The sequence below is a fragment of the Microcebus murinus genome, chromosome 5 (genome assembly GCF_040939455.1).
Source record: "Microcebus murinus isolate Inina chromosome 5, M.murinus_Inina_mat1.0, whole genome shotgun sequence".
In the NCBI taxonomy this organism is placed as follows: domain Eukaryota; kingdom Metazoa; phylum Chordata; class Mammalia; order Primates; family Cheirogaleidae; genus Microcebus; species Microcebus murinus.
In genome coordinates this window covers 96134248-96160759 of record NC_134108.1, presented here as the reverse complement: position 1 = coordinate 96160759, position 26512 = coordinate 96134248, and the positions used below count along the sequence as shown (strand labels likewise).

At 35.0% G+C, this 26512-nt stretch overlaps 2 protein-coding genes across 3 annotated transcripts in view; one reads left to right on the top strand and one right to left on the bottom strand.

The window, feature by feature from the left end:
- MMUT (methylmalonyl-CoA mutase) overlaps positions 1-8907 on the bottom strand; it is a 38001-nt gene extending 29094 nt beyond the window's left edge. The window contains exons 1-3 of one of the 2 annotated variants that reach the window (XM_012760860.3): positions 8840-8907; positions 4640-5063; positions 3024-3391 (exon numbers count right to left, since the gene is read on the bottom strand). In XM_012760860.3, the coding sequence (XP_012616314.1) occupies positions 3024-3391; positions 4640-5024 (753 nt within the window). In that variant the 5' untranslated portion in view covers positions 5025-5063; positions 8840-8907. Of the gene's footprint in view, positions 1-3023; positions 3392-4639; positions 5064-8743 lie in introns of both variants that reach the window. The other variant, XM_012760859.2, reaches the window with a different exon arrangement.
- Positions 8908-8974: 67 nt separating this feature from the next.
- On the top strand, positions 8975-26156 carry CENPQ (centromere protein Q). The gene is made up of 9 exons (XM_012760863.3): positions 8975-9088; positions 13430-13537; positions 14352-14406; positions 15428-15548; positions 16146-16214; positions 17970-18099; positions 21340-21459; positions 21594-21671; positions 23770-26156. Exons 2-9 carry the CDS (start codon positions 13436-13438, stop codon positions 23899-23901), a joined length of 807 nt encoding a protein of 268 aa, XP_012616317.1. The 5' UTR covers positions 8975-9088; positions 13430-13435; the 3' UTR covers positions 23902-26156.
- The last annotated feature ends 356 nt before the right edge of the window (positions 26157-26512 follow it).

Here is a 26512-nt window from a genome sequence, read left to right as displayed (position 1 = left end):
GACTCTCCAATTTAAATGGTTGGTTCATGAACTATCATCAAAAGAATTTACACTAACTATCCTTCTAAACGTTTAAACTTTGAATTAGCTACCTGAGATTAGAATGTAAACTTTGGCCTGAGAACTAAATGAAGACATTTTTAATTCCAAACCAATGACTGATCTCTCACGAGATTATTAGACCTTGTAACTTTGGATTAATCTGCTAAAAATGTATCAATTTAATATTATTTACTAGTTATTAATCTTCTTATTTGAATAAAGGCATCAAGCCTGAATAAGCACATAAAGGATAAAAAAGAAAATGTTTTGATCCTTAGTATTAATACTATAGATTGAAACAAAATGGGACAAAATGTATGGCTTAAAAACCAAAAATGTAACCTGATTTACTGTGACATTTAATGCTAAACATATCCCAGACAGGTTCTTTCTATCACAACCACTAAGAAAACTGCATTTCAACTATTTTCCTAAAATTTCATGTTAGGTAGAGTACAAATCACACATATCCTGCAGAGCCAAAACATTATTATCTTTCCCAAGAGTTAACCAAACATAAAATAATAAAAACTAAATCACAGAAACTCAGAACAGTGGTTAAGAGCATGGGCTCTATATTCCGAGTGCTCAGAATTCTAGCTGTATCATTTATCTAGCTATGAGACTGTAGGCAAGTTTCTCAACCTTGCTATTATTCCTTTGTTTTCTAATCTACAAAATAGAGATAATAATTGTACCTTCCTCATAGAAGTTATAGGATTAAATGAAATGACTCATTTAAATCACTTAGTATTATGCAGGACATAGTGTTGTTATTAATGTATGGTATGAATTAAATAGACCATATATACATATACCATACATATATCATAGATGGTATATACATATATACTATATATACCATATATAATATATATACCATATATCCAAAATATAGATATATATTTCATATTTACAAATATTTTATTTATAACCAAAAGCCCTTAAAAAATGTTCCAACACAAAATCAATAAAGGGATTGAATCACATGGAATTGACAGACTACTTGAGTATGTTTAGAGTTTACAAATAAAAATCAAGAACACAAATAGGTGCTTTTCTATGGAGAAAAGTTTATGAGAAAATTTTAAGAATAAAAATAGCAGAATATTAGAATATTATTCAACTTGAAAAAGAAAAGAAATTCTGACACATGTTACAACATGGATGAACCTTGAGGACATTACGCTAAGTGAAATAGTACAGCCACAAAAAGACAAATACTGTATGACTTCACTTGATGTGAGTTACCTAAAGTAGTCAAAGTCATAGAAACAGAAAGTAGAATGGTGGTTGCCAGGGGCTGGGGAGAGGGGGAAATAGAGAATTAGTGTTTAATGGGTTCAGAGTTTCAGTTGGGGAGGATGAAAAAGTTCTGGAGATGGATGGTGGTGGTGATAGTTGCATGACAATGTCAATATCCTTAGTATCACTGAATTGTACATATAAAAATTAAGATGGTAATTTCATGTTATGTATATTTTGCCACAATTAATTTTTTTAAAAATACAAAAGTTCACAGTTTACAAAGTACTTCAATGTAACATTTTTTTATCAGTATCTGAAATTGACATTTCATCATCTTACATGAAAGATTATATAAAGCAATTTTGAACTTAGGGGTGACATTAAGATCTTTCATAAGGTGAAATTCCCAAGTGTATACTACCTACTCCAATAACCATTCTCCTCCCTTCTCCTGTAATAGATGAACCATAAATTCAGAATGCCAATGAGCAAGGATTACATTTCTAATCTCTTACTGCTACGCATGTCCATTGACACATAAGCAGGAGTTCAGTGTGTTCCTTTTGGAAGCTCACTTTAAATAAAAGGAGCTAAGCCTCTCTCCCTCTACCATACACTTGCCCACCCCACTTTCTTAACCATGAGGTGACACACTACCAATAGAGAAGCAAAATAAAACGAGTCTAGTCCATGAAGATTCCATAAAAGTAAGTCCCTAACAGCCTCCCTTCTGATCTCTTGTATTTTATTTTATTTTTTTATTTTCGTCAATGTGTGATCTGAGCAATGATCTCTTTTAGATGAAAGAGAATTGACTCCTATTTAGTTTAAGCTACTACTATTTGTATATGTTTGTTTGTCATATGCTGCTAAACAAAATCTTCCAGTGCATATGTCCTTTAAATCTAAAAAGGTGACAGGAATATACAACTTTATGCAATCAAACTCACATGGGCAGATGGAATATATGAGAATAAAATTGCAAAGTGCAAAGGCTAAATATCAAATGAGGAGTATGGGCAATGCTTGCTAGAGTTCTGTGATGATAGAAATTACAAGGGGTGGATAAGACGAGATTTCCCCTTTGCCATGAAACAGTGGTTTAAGGTAAGTAAGTAGAAGGAGACCATCACTAGCAAGAAGCAAAATGTGAATAATGGGGGGAAATATATATGAATTGCTCAAAAAAAAAAGATGAAGGAAAATGAATGAGAAGGACAATGTTTCATTGTGGAGGTACTGCTACTACTGTAAGAACACTATCGGGAACTTCTTTTCTCACCACTCTGAGGAAGATGAATCAAATTGAGGAGGGAATATTAGGAACCTCATTGAGGTTGCACATATGAGTGATATATTCCAATCCAGCTTTAAGCAGAAATGAAGCTGACATTCTTATCCCTGTCTGTCTGACACCAGTGTCTACTTCCCAACTGCACCTAAATTCTGGAGGGAAATAAAGAAATGTAAATTATGATACCTCCCTGATTCTAATAATTATCAGAGATTTAAATTTTAATAAAGAAATACATTAAAGGTCTACTTCCCAGATTCCTATAGGTAATGACAAACAATAAAATTAGTACATTAAAAACAAAAAACTAGGAACAATAAAACACCCTGACTTCCTACCATAACTATTACTGAGACTCAGTCACCAAATTCAAAGCATGTTGTAAAAATTCCTACATTCAAGGAACTGCAGCAAAACCTGTAATAACCATAAAGTATACCTTTGCTGTATACTGGAAGATGTCAGCAATAATTTTCATGGATGGTTCTGGAGGGAAAATATAAGTATTTCTGACCATAAATTCCTTTAGTATGTCATTTTGGATGGTACCAGTAAGTTTCTCTTTAGGTACGCCTTGTTCTTCTCCAGTTACTATAAAATTTGCAAGAACTGGAATAACTGCTCCGTTCATGGTCATGGAAACAGACATTTTTTCTAAAGGAATTCCATCAAAAAGAATTTTGGTATCTTCCACAGTGTCAATAGCAACTCCAGCCATTCCAACATCACCACGGACTCGAGGGTTGTCTGAATCATAGCCACGATGCGTTGCCAGATCAAAGGCAACTGATAATCCCTGCTGACCAGCTAAATATATAAAGAAAAATAATCTAAGATTAAAAAGTCTGGCATCAACATAAGCTGATTTACTTTAACACTACTGAAAGTGTTAATTTATTTCATCATAGCATACTTTTATAACAAAATATTTTATGCTCCTACATGTCAAAACAAATTTAAATAAAGATATTCACTTCCTAAGAGGTAGCTGTTTCCCATGTGCTAAAATGCACAAGTTGAATTCCTGATGTCACTATAGAAAAGAATGGAAGGAACAGAATGCCTCGCTCATCTTATATTTATCTGACTATTTGGTGCTTAAGTACCAAATCATGTTTTATCTTAACAGTTTTTGACTGAAATATTTCTAAAACTCATGAAAAGATCTGGTTGTTCATATATAGTTAATATAACTTAGTATTTGGATGCTTACTTACTTTTTTTTGTTCTTTTATCTAATATGGTCATAACAGGATGTCTTGGCTATTCAAATATTCTGGGAAACAGAATTATGACAGTCATATGAAATTTTTAAATAACTAAAATAGTCTACACTAAATATAAATATACCCTCCATGAGTAACACAAACTTATAAATCCTCAAGTTTAGCATTCAAACAATATGATTTTATTATAGATCTGAAAGAATAAATATTAAGATATTCAGAGAATGAGCATCAGATCACACTCAATATATTTGAACCACTTTATCATTTGTTTATTACTTTCTTTGAGCATCCAGAGATAGGGAACCTGTGGCCTTCTGATTTCATGATTGTTCTTTTTTAAGCACCAAAGGAGGCAAGAAAAGCTTCATATTTCCCTGCTGCACCCCTTTTAATAAAAGCATATGTTCTGTAAAATTTGGATTCAGTCAAAAGGCTGCACTTAAGGACCCAGAAAGCCACACGTGGCCTTAAGGCCACAGGTTGAAGATAGCCTATCTTCACCTCCAAGCCCTACCCTGATGATGTTAAGTTTTTCCAAGGCCAAGCCAATGTCTCTTTTCTTCATGCAACTTCATCTCACTTAATTCCTTTGAAACAATGTGCATGTAAGTGTTATTTACTTTCAAGAATTTAGCACTTTATTGCAACTCACTTATCTTTTTGACCATGGAAGTTGAAAAACATTCATTTTTTTTCAGAGTATAGTCTTTATCTACAAAAGTATAAAGTGACTATCACCTTTACAGAGGTTAACCAGCCTCTCCTCAAAAAGAGCCAAGATTAGGAGGTATATATCTTATCATAAATATTATGTCTTACATCTCACCCTTAATATTGTCTTTATAGAACTTATTGCTCTCTTCCACAGTACTAAAGCCAGCATACTGGCGAATGGTCCAGGGCCTATAGGTATACATGGTAGGATATGGTCCACGTGTGAATGGCTTCACTCCTGGAAGTTCTTCAGGTAAGTCCTTAGTATCTCTCCTGGAATATAAGGGCTTTATAGAGATCCCTTCTGGGGTGTGCCATATTAAGTCTTCTGGATTTTTGCCTTTCAGCTGCTTTTTAGCCAGGGCAGCCCATTCTGGGTGAAGGGGTTGTTGCTGGTGGAGAAGTCTTTGCCATATGATCCTGGAGCCTGCTGATTCTTTTACCTGCTTCAGGTAATGAGGGAAAAGTAAAAAAAGCCGATTCTTAGCCCTCAACATGGTGCAGCATGGGAACACCCAACAGGAACAAGAACAGACCTGGAAAAAGAAACACAATGTATATACATTTAGAAAAGGGAGGAAAAATAGGAGATACTGATGAACAAGGAAAGGGGAAGGAAGAGGGCATATTCGTATGATTTCATCTCTTCCCCTTTTCTGCTTCCTGCACCTAATATTTTATAACTTTGGCACCTCTTCTCCACAATTACCATCAGCATTCTAGTTCCAGTCTTCTTCCTCAGTACCCTCTTAGCTACCACAGTCTTAGCCCCCTCTAATCCATTCTACACAACAATACCAATGAAAACCTATGTCACACGCTCCATGAAACTTTTCAAAGGTTCTGCATCATGTGGATGCAATATAGCCTTCCAATTAAATTAACTTTTTTCATTCAAAATGCTTTTGCTTTTATCAAATACCTAATTTATGATAGGCATTATATTGGGTGATAGAGAAAAAGTGGTGAACAGAACAAACAAGTCATTCAAGGCCTTCATGACTTGGTCTCTACTTGCCTTTCAGATTCATCTCTGCCTTTGTCCTCTCTACACATTTTGTTTTCTAGAAATACTGGGCCAGCTACAGTTCACTGAATATTTCAAAGTTCTGTGAATTTGTTCTTGCTCCTCCTTCTCCCCAGAATGTTGTTCTTTGGCTAATTCAGTCATGGTATTATCTCCAAAATGCATAGTTTCTATGTGCCAGGTACATAGAAAGTTATAAAGTCTTCACACAGAGTAGCAATTTTAATTTTTTGTATGTTTTTTACTTTTTAAATTTCAAAATATTAAGTACATACAAAGGTTTTTGTTACATGGATACCTTTTATAATGCTTAAGTCAGGGCTTTTAATGTGCCCAATATTAGGTTTTTACCCCTCCCCTCTTCCCTTTCCTGTGACTTTTATATCTCTTTGGGCCCATGTGTGCTCATTGATTAGCTCTCAGTTATTACATGTGGTGTTTGTTTTTCCATTCCTAAGATGCTTCACTTAGGATAATGGTCTCTAATTCCATCCAAGTTGTTGCAAAAGACATTATTTCAATCTCTTTTATGGCTTAGTACACAATGGTATATATATGCCACATTTTCTTAATCTATTCATGAATTGATGGGCACTTAGGTTGATTCCACATCTTTGCAATTGTGAGTTGTGCTGCAGTAAACTTACAAGTGCAGGTGCCTTTCACCAAGAAGTAGGAACTAGTATTATCCCCTTTTTATAGATTAGGAAACTGAGGCACTGATGAGCCAGCATTTGAAACCTAGCAGCCTGTTTCAAAGTCTTTGCATTTAAGTAATATGCTCAAAATCCATCCCTGAACCTGCAAGATGAGCTAAAAGGCCTCTTCAGTAATCTACTTCTCTGCCAGTCTATAAACTGCTCCGACATGAGAGCTGCATTTGCCTGTTAACTAGCACAGACTACTATACTAGGTGACTGGGTCCAGCTTCACCATTATACAGATGTAGACATTGAAGTTCAGAGAAATATAGATATAAAGTGGTTTGATTAAAATCCTACCAAGCAAAGCAGTTAATTGTTCACTTCAATTACTAAATACTTATCAGGGTCATACAGCTTAAACATATGGAACCAATTATTTTAAAAGATATTGAGATACAAATTTTCTTAATATATTCATCATCTCATATTGTTTTATACTGGGTAAGACAGCAAATGAGTTTAAAATTCTATTTTCCATACCATTTCCTACCTATCAATTTGGTGAAGCTTAAAGAAAATGAATACTCAACACCTATTATGGGGACATAAAACAAGAGATATAAACCACTGGTGGGAGTACTAACTGTTTTAACTACTTGGGAAAGTAAATTGTCATTGTGATAAAAAGTCTCAGAAAGGTTTATGCCATTCTGCTGAGGAACATCATTCCTGGGAAAGCTACTGTAACAATATACAAAATAGACATTTCCTATAGTTTTATTTGTAATAGAGAAAACTTAGGAAAATCATAAATGTCTAACAACATAAGTGAATTACAGCACACATAAATGATAGAATTTTATGTAGCTACTGAAATATGCCTAGAAAATGAGTAAAACTACTTTTAATGTCAGAAATCAGAAGAGTAGTTTATAGTGGCTAGTAGAGAAAGGGATCAAGAGAGGCACTTTTTGGGATGATAGTCTTGATCTGAATGCCAAATACATGTAATCTGTTTGTGGAAATTCATCAAACTGTACAATTATGTTATGTGCACTTTCTGTAAGAATATTATACCTAACTAAAAAGCTAAAACTATCTTATGCACAGTTTCTATAAAAGGAGAAAGGCTCAAAAAGTATTAAGTGAAAGAATCAGTATACATAATTGCAAATGCAATATGTTCAACCAGGTAAAAAGTGCTCAGAACAAAATCTAAATGGAAATACAACATAAAGAATTCCCACTGTGTTTTTTTAAAGCTATTATAATTTTTATTCTACTAAATCTATGGGTCCTTATCATCCACATATTTGCAAGCCATCCACTACATTTATTAGCTTAAAAAATGGTTGAGAAAAATAACGAAGTTACAACTGAATTGTTTCAATAGTAATATAAAACTACCTGAGACTAGATTGTTAACTGGAAATATCATACCCATTTCACACAAAATACTTGTGGGGTTTTCCTAAACCTAGACAAATGATAGGAAAGAACTCTATATAACAGTGGCTTTCTGAAAAATCACATGTAAACTGGTGGAGGCTGGAAATAGACACCATTTTTAGATAAGAACACAACTACGGTTGATAGCAATAGGACTTCTGAATTTTCTCTCGGAAGACTGATCAAGAGAGGCCTCAAGTAGTCAAAGGCACAACATGCAAAGCAAATATAAGTTATTGATGATTAGAAAGTGTTAAACAGAATCTATGAAGCCCACTCTCACACCTCCAAAAACTATCCATAAGCGAAAACAAATTCTGCACCAAATAATTTTCAAGTTTTGACTGCTGACATGCGGTTCCACATTAACACTTCAAGAAAGGCTCCCACCTCCAGTGTTAAACCAAAGTGGGTCAGAGACAGAAACAAAGGGAGTGCAAATTATATTTAATATTAGCATAAGTAAATCATTAAACACAAAACCATTTCAGGAAAAAGTTAACAAATGGTTTAAAAGCTTACACATGTATATTATCTAGGGCTTCAACCTTCTGAAAGACCACTTTCTTTCTAGACAAAACTGAGAACAAGTTAGTAATTTACGATTTTAGGCCAATTTAGACCTGTACTTCCTATTCCACCTGTCACCCTTAACCCGATTTACATATAGAAAATTACTTTTAGCCCTGCCAAGTTTTACAGAACCCTAACAATAACATGAGACACATCTTAGAAGGGAGGCAGCCATGGAGCAGGCGCACGCCTCTGGAACCTCACAAAAAGTGACCTTTGCCCATGGGAACACCTCAGGGTGCTTGGGTAGCCAGAGAAGATGGGGTATGGCCTCTAAGATGTGAAAAGCACCTTCTTTTCAACGGCACCTCCGAATTCTCAAGGATCTCGCCAAAAATGAGAGGCCGGTGAGAATCTAAATCTAAGGAGAAGGTATAGGACAATAGGATCCCGTCACAGTAAGAAAGTAAATAAGGAAGGAAAAGACAGAATATCAAAGGATAGGGGTAGAGGAGAGAGAAGAAACAAACAAAAAACAAAAAACAAAAACAGAAGGATCTTAAAGGTGCTCAGTCCTACTCACTGGCTGGCCTGTTTAGGACTCTGCAAAGGGAGAGGGCACCTGGACTTCGCGCCCGCAGCCTCACTACTTAGAAGCCCACAACATACACACACGCACCGCGCAAACGCCGACTCCAGCCAAGCGAATCAGGGGGCGTAGGCCGACACCGCCCTCCCTCCAGCCAATCTAATCGCGCCCTGCCGGGCGCGCTCCTGATGGCGTAAGGGATACGGCTAGAGGGCCCGCCTCCTGCCACAGGCGTTTCCGCTCTCTTGCCGTCCACTTCCGGGTCTCTTCAGCTTTCGATTGTTTGGGCGCGAAGTAGTCTGAGGGCGGCTCCCTGAAGGGTTCCAGGAGGATTCAGTGGTGAGTTGTGATGTCGGTTAGCGCTCTGGGGAGATCCAGGTTAGGGGATGAGCTTTGTGGCCAACGCGTTTGTGGCAAACTCTGCGGTTTGTATTTGAGGAGCGTGAGCGGATTTTTCAATGGGAAGTGCCCGAGATTCTTGAAGGTCTGCCATTTGGGGTCGCGGATTGAGGTAGTTGATCTGCGAGGAGGGAGCGAAGCCATATATAGTTCCTCCCTACTTCCTCCATATCATCCTTGCCCCCATTTCTGAGTCTCTCCCGCATCCAGTAGTGCAGCGAAGTGCAGCCTTAGAGATTAATGTCTTTTTCTGTTTTGCCAGATGTTACGCTTACCTCTTCTGTTCATGTAGAGGTCTAGACTGAGATACCGTGTTTTCCCGAAAATAAAACGGTCTTTTATTTATTTTTCCTCAAGAAGACACCTTAGGGCCTATTTTCAGGGCATGTGTTATTTTCCCCTCAAAGCCTCAGTTTGTAGCACGCGCAGGATGGCCGGGACCTGACAGGGGGAGCCGACCTTGTTGTGGGGCTGCCCGCACCTTTCTGGTCACCTCTGGGATAGTAGCTGTCACGACGGGGTAGGTGAGAAGGGCTGCTCCTCTTCTTTACCGCCCCAGGACAAAATGCATGTGTTGTGCAGATACGCTGCGTAGCCACGCCCATCACTAGGTCTTATTTTTCATAGTAGGGCTTCTATTGCGCAAATGCTTAGAAATCCTGCTAGGGCTTATTTTATGGGTAGGTCTTATTTTCCGGGAAACAGGGTAGTACTATTCTAGGCACTTTACATATTCTGTACTAAATCATTTTAACTTTACAAAAGCCTTTGATACTGGTACTTTTATTAACCGATTTTACCAATGGGGAAACTGAGTTCATTTGCTTGTCCAAGGGTATACAGCTAATTAAGTGGCAGAGCCAGGATTTAGAGTTTGGACAATTTATCCTCATCCCTGGACTAGTCTTAACCACTGTGGCAGTGGTTCTTGACCTGGAGCACTTTTGCCCCAGGGGACATTTGGTATTGTCTGGAGATGATTTGGGTTGGTACTACTGGGTGTGAGAGCTGGAGAAATTCTGATATCTGGTAGGTAGACACCAGGAATGCTGCTGAACATCCAACAGTGCTTAGGATAGCTTCCCACAACAAAAATTTATCCTATCTAAAATAGTGCTGTGGTTGAGAAACTTTTTGCCCTATGATCTGTTGTCTCAAGTAGTACTTCTCAAACTGTAATAAGGGACCAATTTTTTTTTATTTCTAATCAGTCATAACTGATACTTATATAAAATACAATTAAAATAAATTATTAGTCAAAGTGAATTAGTCATAGAATGTGCAACACCAGGAGTAAACTTTAATGTAAACAATAGATTTGGGGGGATATGATGTATCAATGTGCTTGATACATAACATCTGTTATGGCAAATGTTCCACTTTGGTATGGGATGTTGATGGGGGGGATCTTGCACGGGATGGGGAGGGACAGGGGTATATGGAGACTGTACTTTCTGCTTAGTTTTACTGCAAACCTAAAACTGCTCTGGCAAAGTATTTTTTTATCTTAATTACTAAAAAATGAGATTAAAAAGACAAAAAATAATTGTCTTAAAGACAAAAAATAATTATCTTATGTTTAGGTTCAACATATATAACATTACTCTGTCGGATTGCTATAAAAGTTTCTAAATGATTGCTCTGAATTTCTGTACATAAAAGGATTATGCCAGTTTTGTAAACCAAATTTGGAGTAGCACTGAGTTACATGTTATTGAATAAAGAACATCAAGAAAAAATAATTAAAACCAAACTGTAAATAAATGCCCAATGAGAGAGACCGTAGAACCTGCAAACTTTTAAAGAGCAATGAAGTGGAGTGGTTAGGAAGGCTTTGGGAAGGAGGTGGCTCATGAGAGGGTAGGCAGAGACGAGAGAGAGCAGCTCAGGTAGAGGATACAGTATGTTCATGGGAGGCAGAATTATTCAAAGTGTGCTCAGGACATCATCAAATCTGGCTAGAGAAGGAGATTTGATTAAGGAGTAGTAGTAGGAGAGAAGTATGAAAAGCTAAGCAGGGTTGGTTTGTTAAGGACTATAAATGGCATGGTAAAGAGCTTGGATGTTATACGATAGATATTGGGGTGGGTTTTTTAATCAATTATTTTGTTCTAAAATTTGATAACGGAAGGAGCTCAGCAGGGCTGGCTCATGTCTTGTCCATGCAGTGTGAGCTGCAACACATTGGCTCAGGTACATTCCCCAGGCTGGCAAGTTGGTGCTGACTGCTGGCTGGAAGCTCAGCTAGGACTTTTGCCTGGGATTTCAGTTCCTCTCCATGTTGGCCTTCTTCATATAGTGGTGGCTGGGTTCCAAACAAGAGGAAGGTGAAGCTTCCAGTCTCCTCATGTCTAAGCTGGAACAGAATCACTTTTACCATATTCTTCTGCTCACACAGCTGCAAAGTCTGCCAAGATTTAAGACAAGGGTACATAGATCCTATCTCTTATTAAACACTAGTGGGAAAGAATTTATACCATTTTTAATCTAAAATCTCAGCTGTCATTTGCCCCCTCACCTGGATGCTCTAATTCAGTGAACAACCTGTTGCACATTTCAGCCTTTCCAGCAGAGATCCACAAGTGAAACTCTCATGTATATGGATTTTTAAGTAGGGGAAGTATAGAGGAAATGATGTCAAATTGTGAATAGAATTAGGCATTTTAGAAATGGAACAGAGGATAGAGACTGGATTTAAAGTAAGGTACTATATTGTTCAAAGGCAGGGTAAAATGATATTTTGCCTTCTCCTTTTTATAACTGATCTGACATGTAGTTGCTAAATGTAGTTTGTGATCTTTCAGTTAATTCTTCCTAACTATTGTTTTCAGTCTTAACTGGAAAAAAGAAAGCTTGAAGCTTTTAAAATTTGAAAGAATAGATTTATCCAGAGTATCTCTTTATTGTCTGCCTCTAAATCTGCATATATATTTAAACTATATTAGTACAATTAATTTTAAATTTTTAGAAAAAGAATGATAACTACTTTATATATCTAGCCATACATGCCTACAGAAAATGTATGCACACACAAATATATGTATATATGTGTTAGGTGTATATACATGTTTCCTTGTGTATTGTACCTAATTTCTAAGTCATCTGCTTCTTGTGGTCTAATGCAAGAATAACTAGGCCGGGCGCGGTGGCTCACGCCTGTAATCCTAACACACTGGGAGGCCGAGGCGGGCGGATTGCTCAAGGTTGGGAGTTTGAAACCATCCTGAGCGAGACCCCGTCTCTACTATAAATAGAAAGAAATTAATTGACCAACTAAAAATATATATACAAAAAATTAGCTGGGCATGGTGGCTCATGCCTGTAGTCCCAGCTACTTGGGAGGCTGAGGCAGGAGGATCGCTTGAGCCCAGGAGTTTGAGGTTGCTGTGAGCTAGGCTGACGCTACGGCACTCACTCTAGCCAGGGCAACAAAGTGAGACTCTGTCTCAAAAAAAAAAAAACAAGAATAACTAACCCATTCCTTTGTTCCTTTTATCAGAAATGAATTTGGTAATAAAGGGCTATTAGAGAGAGAAAAGGAGCTATTCTAAATTTTGTCATTGACATTACCAAGGAAAATTTAGAACATTTATAAGGAACGTTTTAACAAAATGTTGTGCAAACCTTTAGCATTTTTCTGTGTTCCCATGTCTGTTGTGTAATTGTGGGGAGGACAAAGTAATCAGTATACTTCTGTACTCTTGTTAAAATGACCATAGCACAGATAGAGTTACAGCTTAAATCCTTACTAGTGGCAGACTGTCACTGAATTTCCACAACATAGATTGGTAGTATAATCCTAAAAATTATCTCCTCCTATCTTTGGCAAAAATTGAGTAATGGTAAATCTGTTACTTAAAATGGGAAGACCTGGGTATTATTGCTCAAACTGACGTCATCTGTGACCACTATATATTTCCATTTTCTTGGATTTAAACATAGAGATAATGTTACTATACGAGGGAGTATAAAGTAGGAGATACAAAAGCATTTTTAAATGATTTTTTTAAAGCCATACAAATGGAAGTAATTTCTAGGAATGAAATTGAATTAGATATCCTTATTCTAATGAGAGCCAAAGTTACTTGTTTTAAATAAATGTTTAAAAACACACAATACTATCCCCAGACTTTTTTTTATGATTTTTTTCTTAAAAGGACAATTTGGAACATTTATAAGAAGTTTTTATAAACAAAATATTGTGCAAAGCTTTAGCATTTTTCTGTGTTCTTTTCATCTTTATGGAGTTTTTATTATCATAATTATTATTATCCTATTTAGATCAAGATGCCTGGTAAACCAAATGCTTCTAAGAAAAAGTATCAACAGCTAAAAAGAAATCCAAAAAGAAAAACTGATGATGAGGAAGTAGAGTTGTCAGAGGAAGAGGTAATGAAAATACCAAGTTTATCATTTGGAACTCTTTGATTAGAAATAACATCTATTTTATGGAAAGAGTAAATGAAAACTAAAGCTCAGTTTTACCACAAATTATAGCAATTCATACCATTGTATGGGAGCTTTTGCAGCATGATTTGCAAAATTCTCAAATAAAAACTATTATTTACTTCAATTTCTAAAAATAAGTACCGATGATGGACTTGAGAAGGAGAGGGTCATGGGGCATTACGAAGATGTTTAAATGGGAAGATTAGGAATATTGTGTACAAATTCTTATAGCATTTAAATGTTAAAAAACAAGAGAATCTGTCATTTAGTGGATTTTTATTAAAATACAGAACAAATAGTTTGGGAGGAATCAGCTTCTTCCAACCATAACTTTGCCCCTCTCTTAGAATAAATGAATTAATCAAAAAATTTCTTTTGTTTAACCTGCTCATTAGACAATGCTTATATTTGTTTTGCAGGTAAAGTATGTAACACTATTTCACAGGCAAAATGAGTAATGATTTATTTAAAACATTTTTTGACACTATAAAATTTAATTATCATCATTGTCCAACTTCTAAGTCATCCTAACTTAGTCATCCTTCTAAGTCATTGTCCAAGAATTTATTTATTATATCCTCTGCCTGTGATAAATACATACTTTTCTTTTGTAGAAGTTGCAATACACATTTTTCTACCTACCAGAGGTTATATGAATACTCTTCAACATATATGATAAATCTATTATAAAAGCAATGTCTTTTTATCTCGTTTAATTCTGTGTGCGGACACATGTCTTTCTCTCTCCCTCTAGGTTAGAAACACAGCAAAAAGAAAGCAAAATCATCCAAAGCATCTGTCCCCTGAAGGTATTTCTTTTTTATTATGTTGTTAACCTGCTGCTTTCTCAAGCTATCTGTATTTATGAAAAATTTTTCAGCATCTTGTTTATGAGTTCTGCAAAAGCAAAAGCTAGTAATAAACAGCTACATTTGCATTTTTGCAAAATAGATAGTCCTGGTTAGTTATTTTGGTCAACTGAAATTTTACCTAACACCCGTGGCAAAATACTTTGAAGGCTTATATGCCACTGAGTTGATAGGATCTAGAGAAAATCAAAGTAAAGTGGCCCATAGTCTAAATTGTTAATGATCTATGATATAAAGACAAACCTTACTGATTTCTCTTCAAGATGAATACCCTTTCTGTACTATATAGATTAGTTTGGAACCACTATCTAAGTTATTGTTCGGAGTAAATTAGTTTGGAGTGTAGTCATCTTTGCTTAACCATCACTTCTTCATAGAAGGATGTTCTACCTCTCTTCACCCAAGACCAGATTAGGTCTTCTAGTTTTATACTTCCATTGCATGCCTGTAATTTGTTTACTATTTCTTCTCTCCAAAACGGATCTTCATGAGAGCCAATACTATATTTTCTTTGTGTATCCCTTATAAGTAGAACAGGACCAACAACATAGTTAACACTGAATCTGTTTGTGGCTTGATTAGTCTATTTTGTTCCAGTTGTCACCCAACAGTTGGTAGAAATAGTTCTCTAATCTTCTCAGTAATGTTTTTAAAGAGCTCAGATCATTTCTGAGAACCAAACTTTGAGTAATTTTATCTTGGTTCTTCATTTTAAATTATTTATTTGGCGTTTATATTGCAATATCACTTGGTATTTTGGCTAATGTAACAATAGATATGTTTATATTCAACATGTAGCATGCCATGGCTGTATAATAAAAAGTAAATTGAACAGTTTATACAGTTCTATAATATTTTGTTCTCATAATTCCATAAACTTTTAGATTTAAAAAAATCACTTTTTAAGTAAAAACATGCAAACTTCTGGATGAATCATAGTCTTTTCTATTATCAATGACAGGACAACCAAAGCATACTAATATAAAACAGATAAAGATAGCATCCAACAAGAGAAAAACCTGGCAACCTCTTTCAAAGAGTAGCAGAGACCATTTGCAAACTATAATGGAATCGGCAATAATGTGAGTGTAAAATTTTTTCATTTCACTCGTGGTTTCTACTTTATGTGTTTCCTATGGACATTATCTTCCTAAATATACTATTTATTTTAAGTGATAGAGTATTTTTCTATTTCAGAAGAATTATATTTAATGTCTGATGGTGGTATTAGCCTTTAGCAAAAAAGTATTTGTTAATTTTAAAAACTTGAGATTCTATCATTGAAATAAAAAGTCTATGTAGCCCCACCTGCTATCTATAAAATTTTAATTTATTCTTTCAATAGGAATTCTTTAGGAAGAAGTTAAATTCAAAGGGACACTTTATATAGAAGCTGCCATGGTAGAGAGGACACAAAGAGAATTAGACAGAATTCTGCCATCATGGAGCCGATCTCCATTTAAAGAGCCAGGCATATAAATTACAATACATGTGGTTTTAAAAAAATTATTTTTCATTGTATCTCTGCTTAAAATGTGTTTAATATAAAAGGAAAACTGATTGGTGATTGATTCTGTCTGGCTAGTGAATAGAGGCACTCAAGAGAAATCAGAGAAAAATTACACAGATTATATTATTTGTCTTTCAAACTATTTATTAATCTTTTTTTTCTTTTCTAGAACAATTTTAAGTGAAAATATTAAAGAAAAAGAAGAAATGCAATATCATCTCAACTTCCTGAAGAAAAGGTATTACAGTTATGCTATTTGAGGTGGTTAAAACATAAAACATAATTTTTAAAAATCTGTCTTCTTCCTATGTTGCCAAAGTAGACACTGTGGGATATAAGTTTTTCAGTTTTTTAAGATGAGCAATTTGGAAATAGTATATTTTTTTTCTTTTCTAACTGCTGCTGCATGCATGTCTGAAATAAGTATCAGAGAATTTGTATAAAAAAAAAAAAAAACTCTGAAAATCACAGACTACCTATTTCCACAGTTTACTCTTCTGTATCAGGATTTGAAAACTATTTTGTCAATTTTAACTTCCTTCATCTTCATTTTTAATGATTTAAAGTTAGCAGTTTACCACTCATATTTGATATTTATCCTGTTGCTGTATTTTTACTTGACTTCATATTGTCTTACATTATTTGTACAAGCAGCAAGTAATAATTTTCCAAGATATTAGTGTTCTTCATCTTGTAGTAAATCACCAATGGAGATTTCTTTTCAAGTGTTCTTAAAAATCACTGCCCGTGATTTTCTTTTTCTTTTTTTTTTTTTTTTTTTTTTTAATGGACATATGCATGTGTAATTGCCCGTGATTTTCAAGGATTACTTTTCTCTAATATTTGTACTTTTTCAGAACAGAATGCTTTGCATCCCAGTTTCAACACAGCAAATGAACCTTCTACACAATTGGTTTAATAAACATTTAGAAGATACTTCATAAATGAAATTTTCATTTTAGTTAAAAAAAAAACCTTCTCCCTCTTAAGAAGACTTGTATAGAGACAGGTTGTTTTTGCTTAAATGTGATAGTCCAATGATGATTTTAAGGATAACTGGAGTTTGTCTGAATAGTTTAATGAGAATAATTTTGATTCGTGGAGTTTATACTGCCTACCTTTTTCTTTATGAAAATTAAGGTTTTTAATAAGATCCCAGAATTGGGATAGTGTGTTCCACTGTTGTTCATATTCCTTCAAATCTTAAATATTAGAACTTCTTAGAAGCCAAAGATGCTGCTTTTAGGTAGAAGGAACCAAATTTAGCTTTCTTTGTTGATTTTTTTTCCTCACAGAATTCAAAAATCAAATCTGAGAAAGAAAGGTATCTTGCCTTCTGCTGGATGCAAAGGTAGAAATAGATCAGTTTCTACTGGTGATCTAATCAACCCAAATTTTTAGGAGAATTTTTTAACTTTAATAATAAATACCATTCATGTTGATAGTACTTTAGAGCAAAGCACTTTATTCTTAGTGTTTTATTTGGCTTAAACTCTTTGAAACTCAGTTTTCTTTAAAATCATTTAGAGTAATTAATGTAAAACTTCCCTTTTATTGGTCATATTTTCTAACATCACAACACAGGGTCACAGTTAAGACTTCTAGATACTGTTCTATCTCTTACCCAACAATTCACATTAAGTGATAGATATATGTACTGTAATAGCCTAGGAAACATGTAAATGATGCAAAGAAGTTTTTATTTTGAAACATGTATTAATAACTGGTAAATGTGTAAAATAGAAAATTTTCTGTTATAAAGCAGTCTCAGTGCCCCATAATTTGAGGTGAATCTTAATAGATTGAAAGTTTAAATGATGATTTATCAGGCTTTTGTTGGGGGGGACCTACTGCCATAGTTAGCCATTGTTAGTAAAAGAATGTTATGTCCTTAGGAATATGAGAGAAAAAAAATGAGAGCTACCTCAAAATAAATAACACTAATGGTACTCAAAAATAAACAAAATAATCATGTTTTTATTCTATCCTTAAGATTGCTACAACTGTATGAAACCCTGAAAGTCCCTCCTGAAAAGCTGAAAGATTTAGCCAATGTGTCAAGTCTATTGAATATGGAAAGGGCACAGGGCAGAGCCAATGAGGAAAGTCTGGAATTATTGCAGGTATGAAATTTGAACAGGGAATCCATTATTAGAGAGTTATTGGAAAGAAGAAGAGACCAAAAAATTTTTCAAATTATCATGATATTCTTGTAGAAATAAAAACTAGAAGGACCAGGTTTTTCATTAAATTATTACCTTTTTTTAATTAAAGCAAAAACTTTGGGCCTCTAAAGTATTTCTAATACATTTGTGGCTAAGTTAGTAGCCCTATTTTTTTTATCAGACTTTACTTTAACTGAACTCTCTTAGTGTTTTTAATTATCAAGGTATAGGAACTTGTCATTAAATGCTATGGAATTTCAGAACATATTAGTTTCGCTGTCCTGTGTATGCCAAGAAGTCTCAATCATCATCATTATAGTTAATGTGTATTGGGGACTTTCCATATTCCAGGTACTATTCTAAGTACTTTATAGTCCGATCCTTTAATTCTCACTATGACTTAAGAGAATCTGACCTAAATTATTCTCATTTTACATGTGTGAAAAAAAGACATAATGCTATTCCTAACTGAACCTTAGACAAAAAAATGCTTAAAATTGAGAGACAAATCTTTTAGTCTAACTTCAGAGTATGATTCTTGTTCATTATGTTATTAATCTATTATATACTATAGAAGATAATGAGAAATAATATTAGCTGTCATGATTAACTTCAAGCTTTTTTTTTTTTGAGACAGAGTCTTGCTCTGTTACCTAGGCTAGAGTGCTGTGGCATCAGCCTAGCTCACAACAACCCCAGACTCCTCAGCTCAAGCAATCCTCCTGCCTCAGCCTCCTAAGTAGCTGGGACTACAGGCACACGCCACCACACCTGGCTAATTTTTTGTATTTTTAGTTGTCTGGCTAATTCTTTTTCTATTTTTAGTAGAGATGGGGCCTCACTCTTTTTCAGGCTAGAACTTCAAGCTTTTAATTAGTGGATATCTGAATAATTAAGAAAAGCAAACTTGAGTGTATTAATTAAATAATTATAAAAACTAAAATAGATTGGACCATATATCCTTTAGACATTTTGAAGTAGATTATAGGTGTGGTGCTTACATTTTTATTAGCAATTTAGTAAGTGCAGGGTATTAGTAGTTTCTGTAAGGAATATATTCCCAAAATTTCTAATAATTCAAAATTCACAAATAATTCCTATTTTTCCATGGGATTGAGAATAAAGTTCAAGGGATAGGTTTCTGAACAACAAATCTTCATATCTTATAAATTAATAAGGTGGTATTTTTTGCTGGTTGCCTCACTTTATTAATAGTGTGATATTGTATTTAATTTCCATCCCAATGTTATACTTTTTCATACCATCTTTTTAGTGTTGGCACTAGCTTCACCACTTACTAGACACTTAAATGACATTAATATAGGTTATTTTTAAAGACTTTAAAATATAATAATGGTGAATTTTTTGCATAATCTTTCCACAAATTGGTTAAAGGTAATCTAAAATAGTAAATGATAGTGTGATTTATTTATTTTTTATTTTTTGTAATACTGGGAAGCATTTCTGGCTTACAGCTAAAATTGGACTTCCATGAGACAGAAGCACAAATACAGTCTGTTGTTGTCTTGGTAGTCAGTTACTCAATGGAAGCACCGTTGGCATTTCAAGCTAGAAAGGTTTTCACTGGTATAAAAGGATCTTTGAACTAGCAATTCGTAAACTTTGTCTTTATCTGTTAATTTTCTTCTCTGTGCCTTAGAATCACTGGTTTTTCCCACTGCAGCCTAGAGTTATGGTTGGTGGTGATGTTCCAAAACCTACACTAGTGACAAGTTTTATTCATTCACCAGCATTTTCATTGCCCTCTCACTCAGTGATAGTGCTGGGGAAAGTTGATGGTGAACAAAGTCTCTGAAAGATTCTGGGGAAAGATAGCATTAGAATTGGTGAGTCATAGTTTGTTAATCCCCCTTGATCTTATAAAAACGGAGCCAAGTATTGCAAGAATGGAAAACCAAATACCACATGTATTCAATACGAAATTGGAACTAATCGATCAACACTTAAGTGTACATATGGAAGTAAAACTGAACAGAAATCAAGTGAGCAGAAGGAGAGAAAAGAGGATAGGGAAATTCACACCTAATGGATATAAATGCACACTGTCTAAGTGTAGGGCACACTTACAACTTTGACTCAAAATGTACAAAAGCAAATTATGTAACCAAAACCTGTGTACCCTCGTAATAGTCTGAAATACAAAAAACAATCAAAATCTGACTTAGCATTAGAAAGTATGAGACAAAGAGAAGGTCATGTGAGGAAAATGGAGTGACACAGCTATAAGGAATGTGGACAACCACCAAAACCTGGAAGGGACAAGAAAGCATTCTCCTCTGTTGTTTCAGAGGAATCGTGACCCTGCCAACACCTTGATTTTGGACTTCTGTATTTTGAGAATAATGTTAGATATAGCATCAACCATGTTGCTGAGCAGGACTTAAGAGTTATTACTTCTGTATATTTTATGTTTGGATTATTTGTTGGTTTCCTGATCCCCAGAGACAAAGTTATCATTAACTGTTGCTAGGCCTGGATTTGAAAGCAATGTGATACTTAATTCTCTTTAGAAACCTGGAAGATAGCTAATTCTATACTTGGCCTACAAGCAGCAAATCCCTGATGTCTCCATACCCATTTCATTCATTTCTCATTTTCTTTTTGTCTTTCCCTATAAATTATATATTCCTTTAGTGTAGGATACTGTCATTCTTTTTAATATTATTATTGTCATTATTATTATTATTATTATTACTGTCCTTGCCCTAATGCCCAGCACTGCTTTCTTTCGGCAAATTAAAATAGCAGATACTCAAATGTTCTCAAATAAGTGAAAAAATTTTAGAGTTTCTCTGCTAATTATGGAAGTTATATGCTACTTAGGGAAGACTTCTATATTTGCTCTCATTGGCCCAAGGCTCTTTTAGATATAGACTGGGTCTTCCAGGATCTCTGATACTAGCGGCTTTGGTAAGTTTTAAGCAATTGTTCATGTACATGGAGTGTATCTCCTTATTCTAGGAAAATTAGGTTTCTTTATAATATGTTATTACATTGGCAAAGCAGATTTCTAGGAAGTCTGTTTTTTGAAAGAAAAACAAAAGTAAACTCAATGGTTTCTTCTAAAAGTGTTTTAATATATGAGGTGTTTTTAAAATATATATGTATAACAATATGTTATGGTTTAATTTAATAATGTATTTAACTTGAAATATGATTTTTTTCTTTCTGACTCAGGAAGAAATAGATAAAATGGTAGAGACCACAGAGTTGATGACTGGGAATATTCAGAGCCTAAAGAACAAAATTGAAATTCTGGCAAGTGAGGTGGAAGAAGAAGAGAAGACACTAAAACAGGTAATAGTTTAAAAATGTATTGTAATTTAGATATAATTTTTAATGCTTAAATTCTGCCAAGGCGACTTTCGAATATAATAAGTTTAGAGAAATCAGCCTTTGAAATAATCTATAGTTTTCTTTTCCTACTTTAGGTGCTCCAAGTGGATAGTAGTGGTGTACTTGCTCTTCCAGAACTTTCTCAGAATAGTCTTAAAGCACCCATACTTCAGGTAAGTACCTATTTACTATACTGACTACAGGCATATCTCAGACAAAATATGAGTTTGGTTCTAGACCACTGCAGTAAAACAAGTCACTCAAATTATTTGGTTTCCCATTACATACAAAAGTTATGTTTACACTATACTATAGTCTGTTAAGTGTGCAGTAGCATTATCTCTAAATAAACAATGTTCATACCTTAATTTTAAAATTACTTTATTGCTAACAAATGCTAATGATCATCGGAGCCTTCAGTAAATCATAATCTTTTAGAATGGTGGAGGTTCTTGCCTTGATGTTGATGGCTTCTGTCTATAGTAGTGGCTAAAGGTTGAGGTGGCTGAGGCAATTTCTTAAAATAAGATAACAGTGAAGTTTGCTACATCAATTGACTCTTCCTTTCAAGAAAGATTTCTCTGTAGCATGCGATGTTCTTTGATAGCATTTTACCCACAGTAGAGCTTTCAAAATTGTAGTTTAATCTCCCAAACCAACCAGGTACAGTGGCTCGCTCCTGTAATCCCAGCACTTTGGGAGGCCAAGGCAGAAGGGGAATGCTTAAGGCTAGGAGTTTGAGACAAGCCTGGGCTACATACCAAGACCCTGTCTCCACAAGAAAATGTTTTTAAAACATTAGCCAGGTGTGGTGGCATGCACCGGTAGTCTCAGCTACTCAGGAGGCTGAGGCAGGAGGATCACGTAAGCCAAAGTATTCTAGATTACAGTGAGCTAAGATGAAGCCACTGCACCTCCAGCCTGGGCAACAGAGCGAGACCCTGTCTCTTAAACAAAAAAACTCCTTCAAAAACTTTTCATTTGCATTCACAACTTGCTATATGGTGCAAGAGGCCTAGCATTTAGCCTGTCATAGCTTTTGACATGCCTTCCTTATTCAGTTTAATCACTTCTGGTTAATAGCTTTATTTAAAATGAAAGACATGGCAACTTCCTTTCACTTGAACACTTAGAAGTCATTGTAGTATTATTACTTGGCTTCATTTCAATATTGTTGTCTCAGGAAATGGGAAGGCCTGAAGAGAGGAAGAGAGATGGGGAAACAGCCAGTCAGTGAAGTAGTCAGAACACACATATTTATCAGTTAAGTTTGCCGTCTTATATGTGTGCACTACATGTCACCCTAAAACAGTTACAATAGTAACATCAAAAATCACTGGTCACAGATCACCATATCAGATACAATAATAATGAAAAAGTTTGAAATACTGTGAGAATTACCAAAATGTGACAGAGACACACAGTGAGCACATGCTGTTGGAAAATGGCACTTATAGACTTATGCAGGGTTGCCACAAACCTTCAATTTATAAAAAACTCAATATCTGGGAAGGGCAACATACCAAAGAACAATAAAACAAGGTTTACCTGTATATCACTGGTTATGCATTGCATGTATATAAAACATCGTGTCCTATTTCTTTCTTTATGTAAATGGAATCCTGATATAAACTATTTGTCAAATTACTGTTCTCATTTGACTATAGTGAATGTCTTTCCTTGTCAGTTCATACGAAGCTCTCATTCTTTTTGGTAGCTATATAACATTCCATTTCATGAATTTATAATATAATTTTTAAATTACTGATGGAAATAAATAATTTTTTGTATTTCAGATAATACTGGGTATACCCTTGTACATATAACTTTACAGATTTGTATAGTCATAATCGTAAGATCCATTTCAGTAAATAAATATTGACAGTTGCTTTTATTTATGCTTTAGATAGTGACATATAACTCCTTAGAAAATACCACTGTCTTATTTATAGTAAAGCCCACAGTGATATATATCTTTCTTCAAAGGACCCAGTACATATTATAGTGTAAATGTTTTTGCCAGTGGAAAGTCTTCATGTTTTCTCAAAAAGTAATTTAAAGTTTTCCTATCTATCATCCCCCAGTGGTAAAAGAAGCAGGAATGGGGAGAGGAGGGAGAGATAGATTTGAAAGAAGAATGGCCATAGTTGATGTTTATTGAAGATGGGTGATAGTACTTGAAGTTGGGTGGTGGGTACATGCTCTTTAAACAACATACCTTTGACATTTTTCATAAATTGTTAAAAATTAATTATACTATCTTACCCACAGAAAGAAATTTTGGCACTAATTCCAAACCAGAAAGCTCTTCTAAAGGACTTGGATATTCTTCATAATTCATCCCAGATTAAGGACATGTTAATGTTCATTGAAGAAGCCTATAAGAAATTGGATGCCACTTGAAGAGTTTTTTTAAGATTGTTTCATATTAATTTAATGTTTATGCATTTATTAAACGATTAACCCATGATAATATTACAGAGGCTGAGGCTTCTACAGGATTTATCCCCTGATATGCACTTTCAAATTAGCTTCTGTAGATCTACCATTAGCATCTAATGGATTTCTGAAAACTCTTTTTAGCAGTTGCCAAATCTATGAAATCAATATTTATGTTGTCGTATTGCAATTATTTGCCTAAAACCGTTAAACAAGAACAGTCATGATCTAATCATTTATAATGGTTAAATGAAGCTCATTTACTGCTTAAATATGGAATTGTGGTATCTAAATTATGTACAGTACCTAGTATATAAAAGCACAAGTGTTTGCTATATCACTCATTCTGTACTAATGGCTTGCATTTTCTGTCTGATCATCTGGAAGTTGAAAAATCCTCAAAGGCCTTCACTTTTTTTACCTAACTCTGTAGTCTTTTTATGAACTAGTTAACATTTGCCAGGTATATTTAACTTTGGAGGTAACAATAACATTTTATTTCTTTGGTTGGTTAGTGAATAGATGTTGAACATTTATTTTCTACTGTCATGAAAGCATACTTTTACTTGTAAAATAAAATAAAATAACTGCAATTTTATTATTTTTTGCTATCTTTCAGTTATCTTGTCAGTTAATTTAAAAGATGCCATAATTCTGTTAGTACCCTTCAGGCAGACACCAACCACCAGGAGTGTACCTGTAGTTAAATAAGTTAGATTTTAATGCTCATTGTAATGAGGGAGATAACACATTATGGGGATCCTAGGGCAGCTCAGTGACAGGATCAAAAGCAATATCCCCATAAGAAATAATGGAAATGGAGGACTGATGGATTTTAGAGGGAAAGAAAGTCTAGGAAAAGAAGCTTGGCAAAGAGAGTAAAAATAAAAAGTATTACAAAATGTCTTAGAAACCATTCACTTGGAGACTTAAAGCTTCATGTTTTTAGAATGACTAGTAAACCCCAAACTCTTTGATTCTTAACATTAATCATGATGTTTCTAGTAGCTTTGGGTGGGTAGGGAGGAGTTGCATTAAACTTGTGCTGCTGCTCTCAGAACATTTATTGGGTTGGTGCAAAAGTAATCGCAGTTTTAGCATCTTTGAAATTTGCCATTTGATATAGGAATGCATTCTTAAATGTTATGTTATACATAATTTGTGCATTTTTTGCTTTATGTTTTTTGGCTAAATGACGTATTGGTGTTTATATTTATATTAGACTATGGAAATAATGTTAGACAAAAAGCAAATTCAAGTGATTTTCTTACTGAAGTTCAAAATGGGTCATAAAGCAGCAGAAACAACTCAACATCAACAATGCATTTGGCCCAGGAATTGCTAATATATAGTGTAGTGGTGGTTCAAGAAGTTTTGCAAAGGAGATGAGAGCCTTGAAAATGAGGAGCGCAGTGGCTGGCCATTGGAAGTTGACAGTGACCAATTGAGAGCAGTCATAGAAGCTGATCCTCTTACAACTGCACCAGAAGTTGCCAAAGAACTCAAGGTCAACCATTCTAGGTCGTTTGGTATTTGAAGCAAATTGGCAAGGTGAAGCAGCTCAATAAGTGGATGTCTCATGAGCTGACCAAAAATTTAAACAAATCAACGTTTTAAAGTATCATCTTCTCTTATTGTATGCAACAACCCATTTCTCAATCAGATTGTGACATGCAACGAAAAGTGGATTTTATACATCAACCAGTGATGACCAGTTCAGTGGTTAGACTGAGATGAAGCTCCAAAGCCAAACTTATACCCCAAAGAGGTCGTGGTCACTATTTGGTGGTCTGCTGCCAGTCTGATCCACTACAGCTTTCTGAATGCTGGCGAAACCATTGCATCTGAGAAGTATGCTCAGCAAATCAATGAGATTGACTGAAAACTGCAACACCTAAAGCTGGCATTGGTCAACAGAAAGGGCCCAATTCTTCACTACAGTCGTACAACCAACACTTCAAAAGTTGAAGGAATTGGGCTACGAAGTTTTGCCTCATCCGCCATAGTCGCCTGACCTCTCGCCAACCAACTACCACTTCTTCAAGCACCTCGACAACTTTTTGCAAGGAAAACTCTTCCACAACCAACAGCATGCAGAAATGCTTTCCAGGAGTTCATAGAATCCTGAAGCATGGATTTTTACGCTAAAGGAATAAACATTTCTCATTGGCAAAAAAATGTGTTGATTGTAATGGTTCCTATTCTGATTAATAAAGATGTGTTTGAGCCTAGTTATAATGATTTAAAATTCAGGGCCCAAAACCCACAATTACTTTTGCACCAACTTTAATAGTTAATACTTACTGAAAATCAACCAAACTTTTTTTTTTTTTTTTTTTTGAGACGGTCTCGCTTTGTTGCCCAGGCTAGAGTGAGTGCCATGGCGTCAGCCTAGCTCACAGCAACCTCAAACTCCTCAGCTCAAGCAATCCTCCTGCCTCAGCCTCCCGAGTAGCTGGGACTACAGACATGCACCACCATACCCAGCTAATTTTTTCTATATATATTAGTTGGCCAATTAATTTCTTTCTATTTATAGTAGAAACAGGGTCTCGCTCTTGCTCAGGCTGGTTTC

Excerpts from the sequence above, each read along its gene's own strand:
- CENPQ (XM_012760863.3), top strand. The coding sequence starts at position 13,436 with ATGCCTGGTAAACCAAATGCTTCTAAGAAAAAGTATCAACAGCTAAAA. Across the intron at positions 13,538-14,351 it reads TAGAGTTGTCAGAGGAAGAG|GTTAGAAACACAGCAAAAAG; the intron begins GTAATGAAAATA and ends CTCTCCCTCTAG. Across the intron at positions 18,100-21,339 it reads AAAGTCTGGAATTATTGCAG|GAAGAAATAGATAAAATGGT; the intron begins GTATGAAATTTG and ends TTTCTGACTCAG.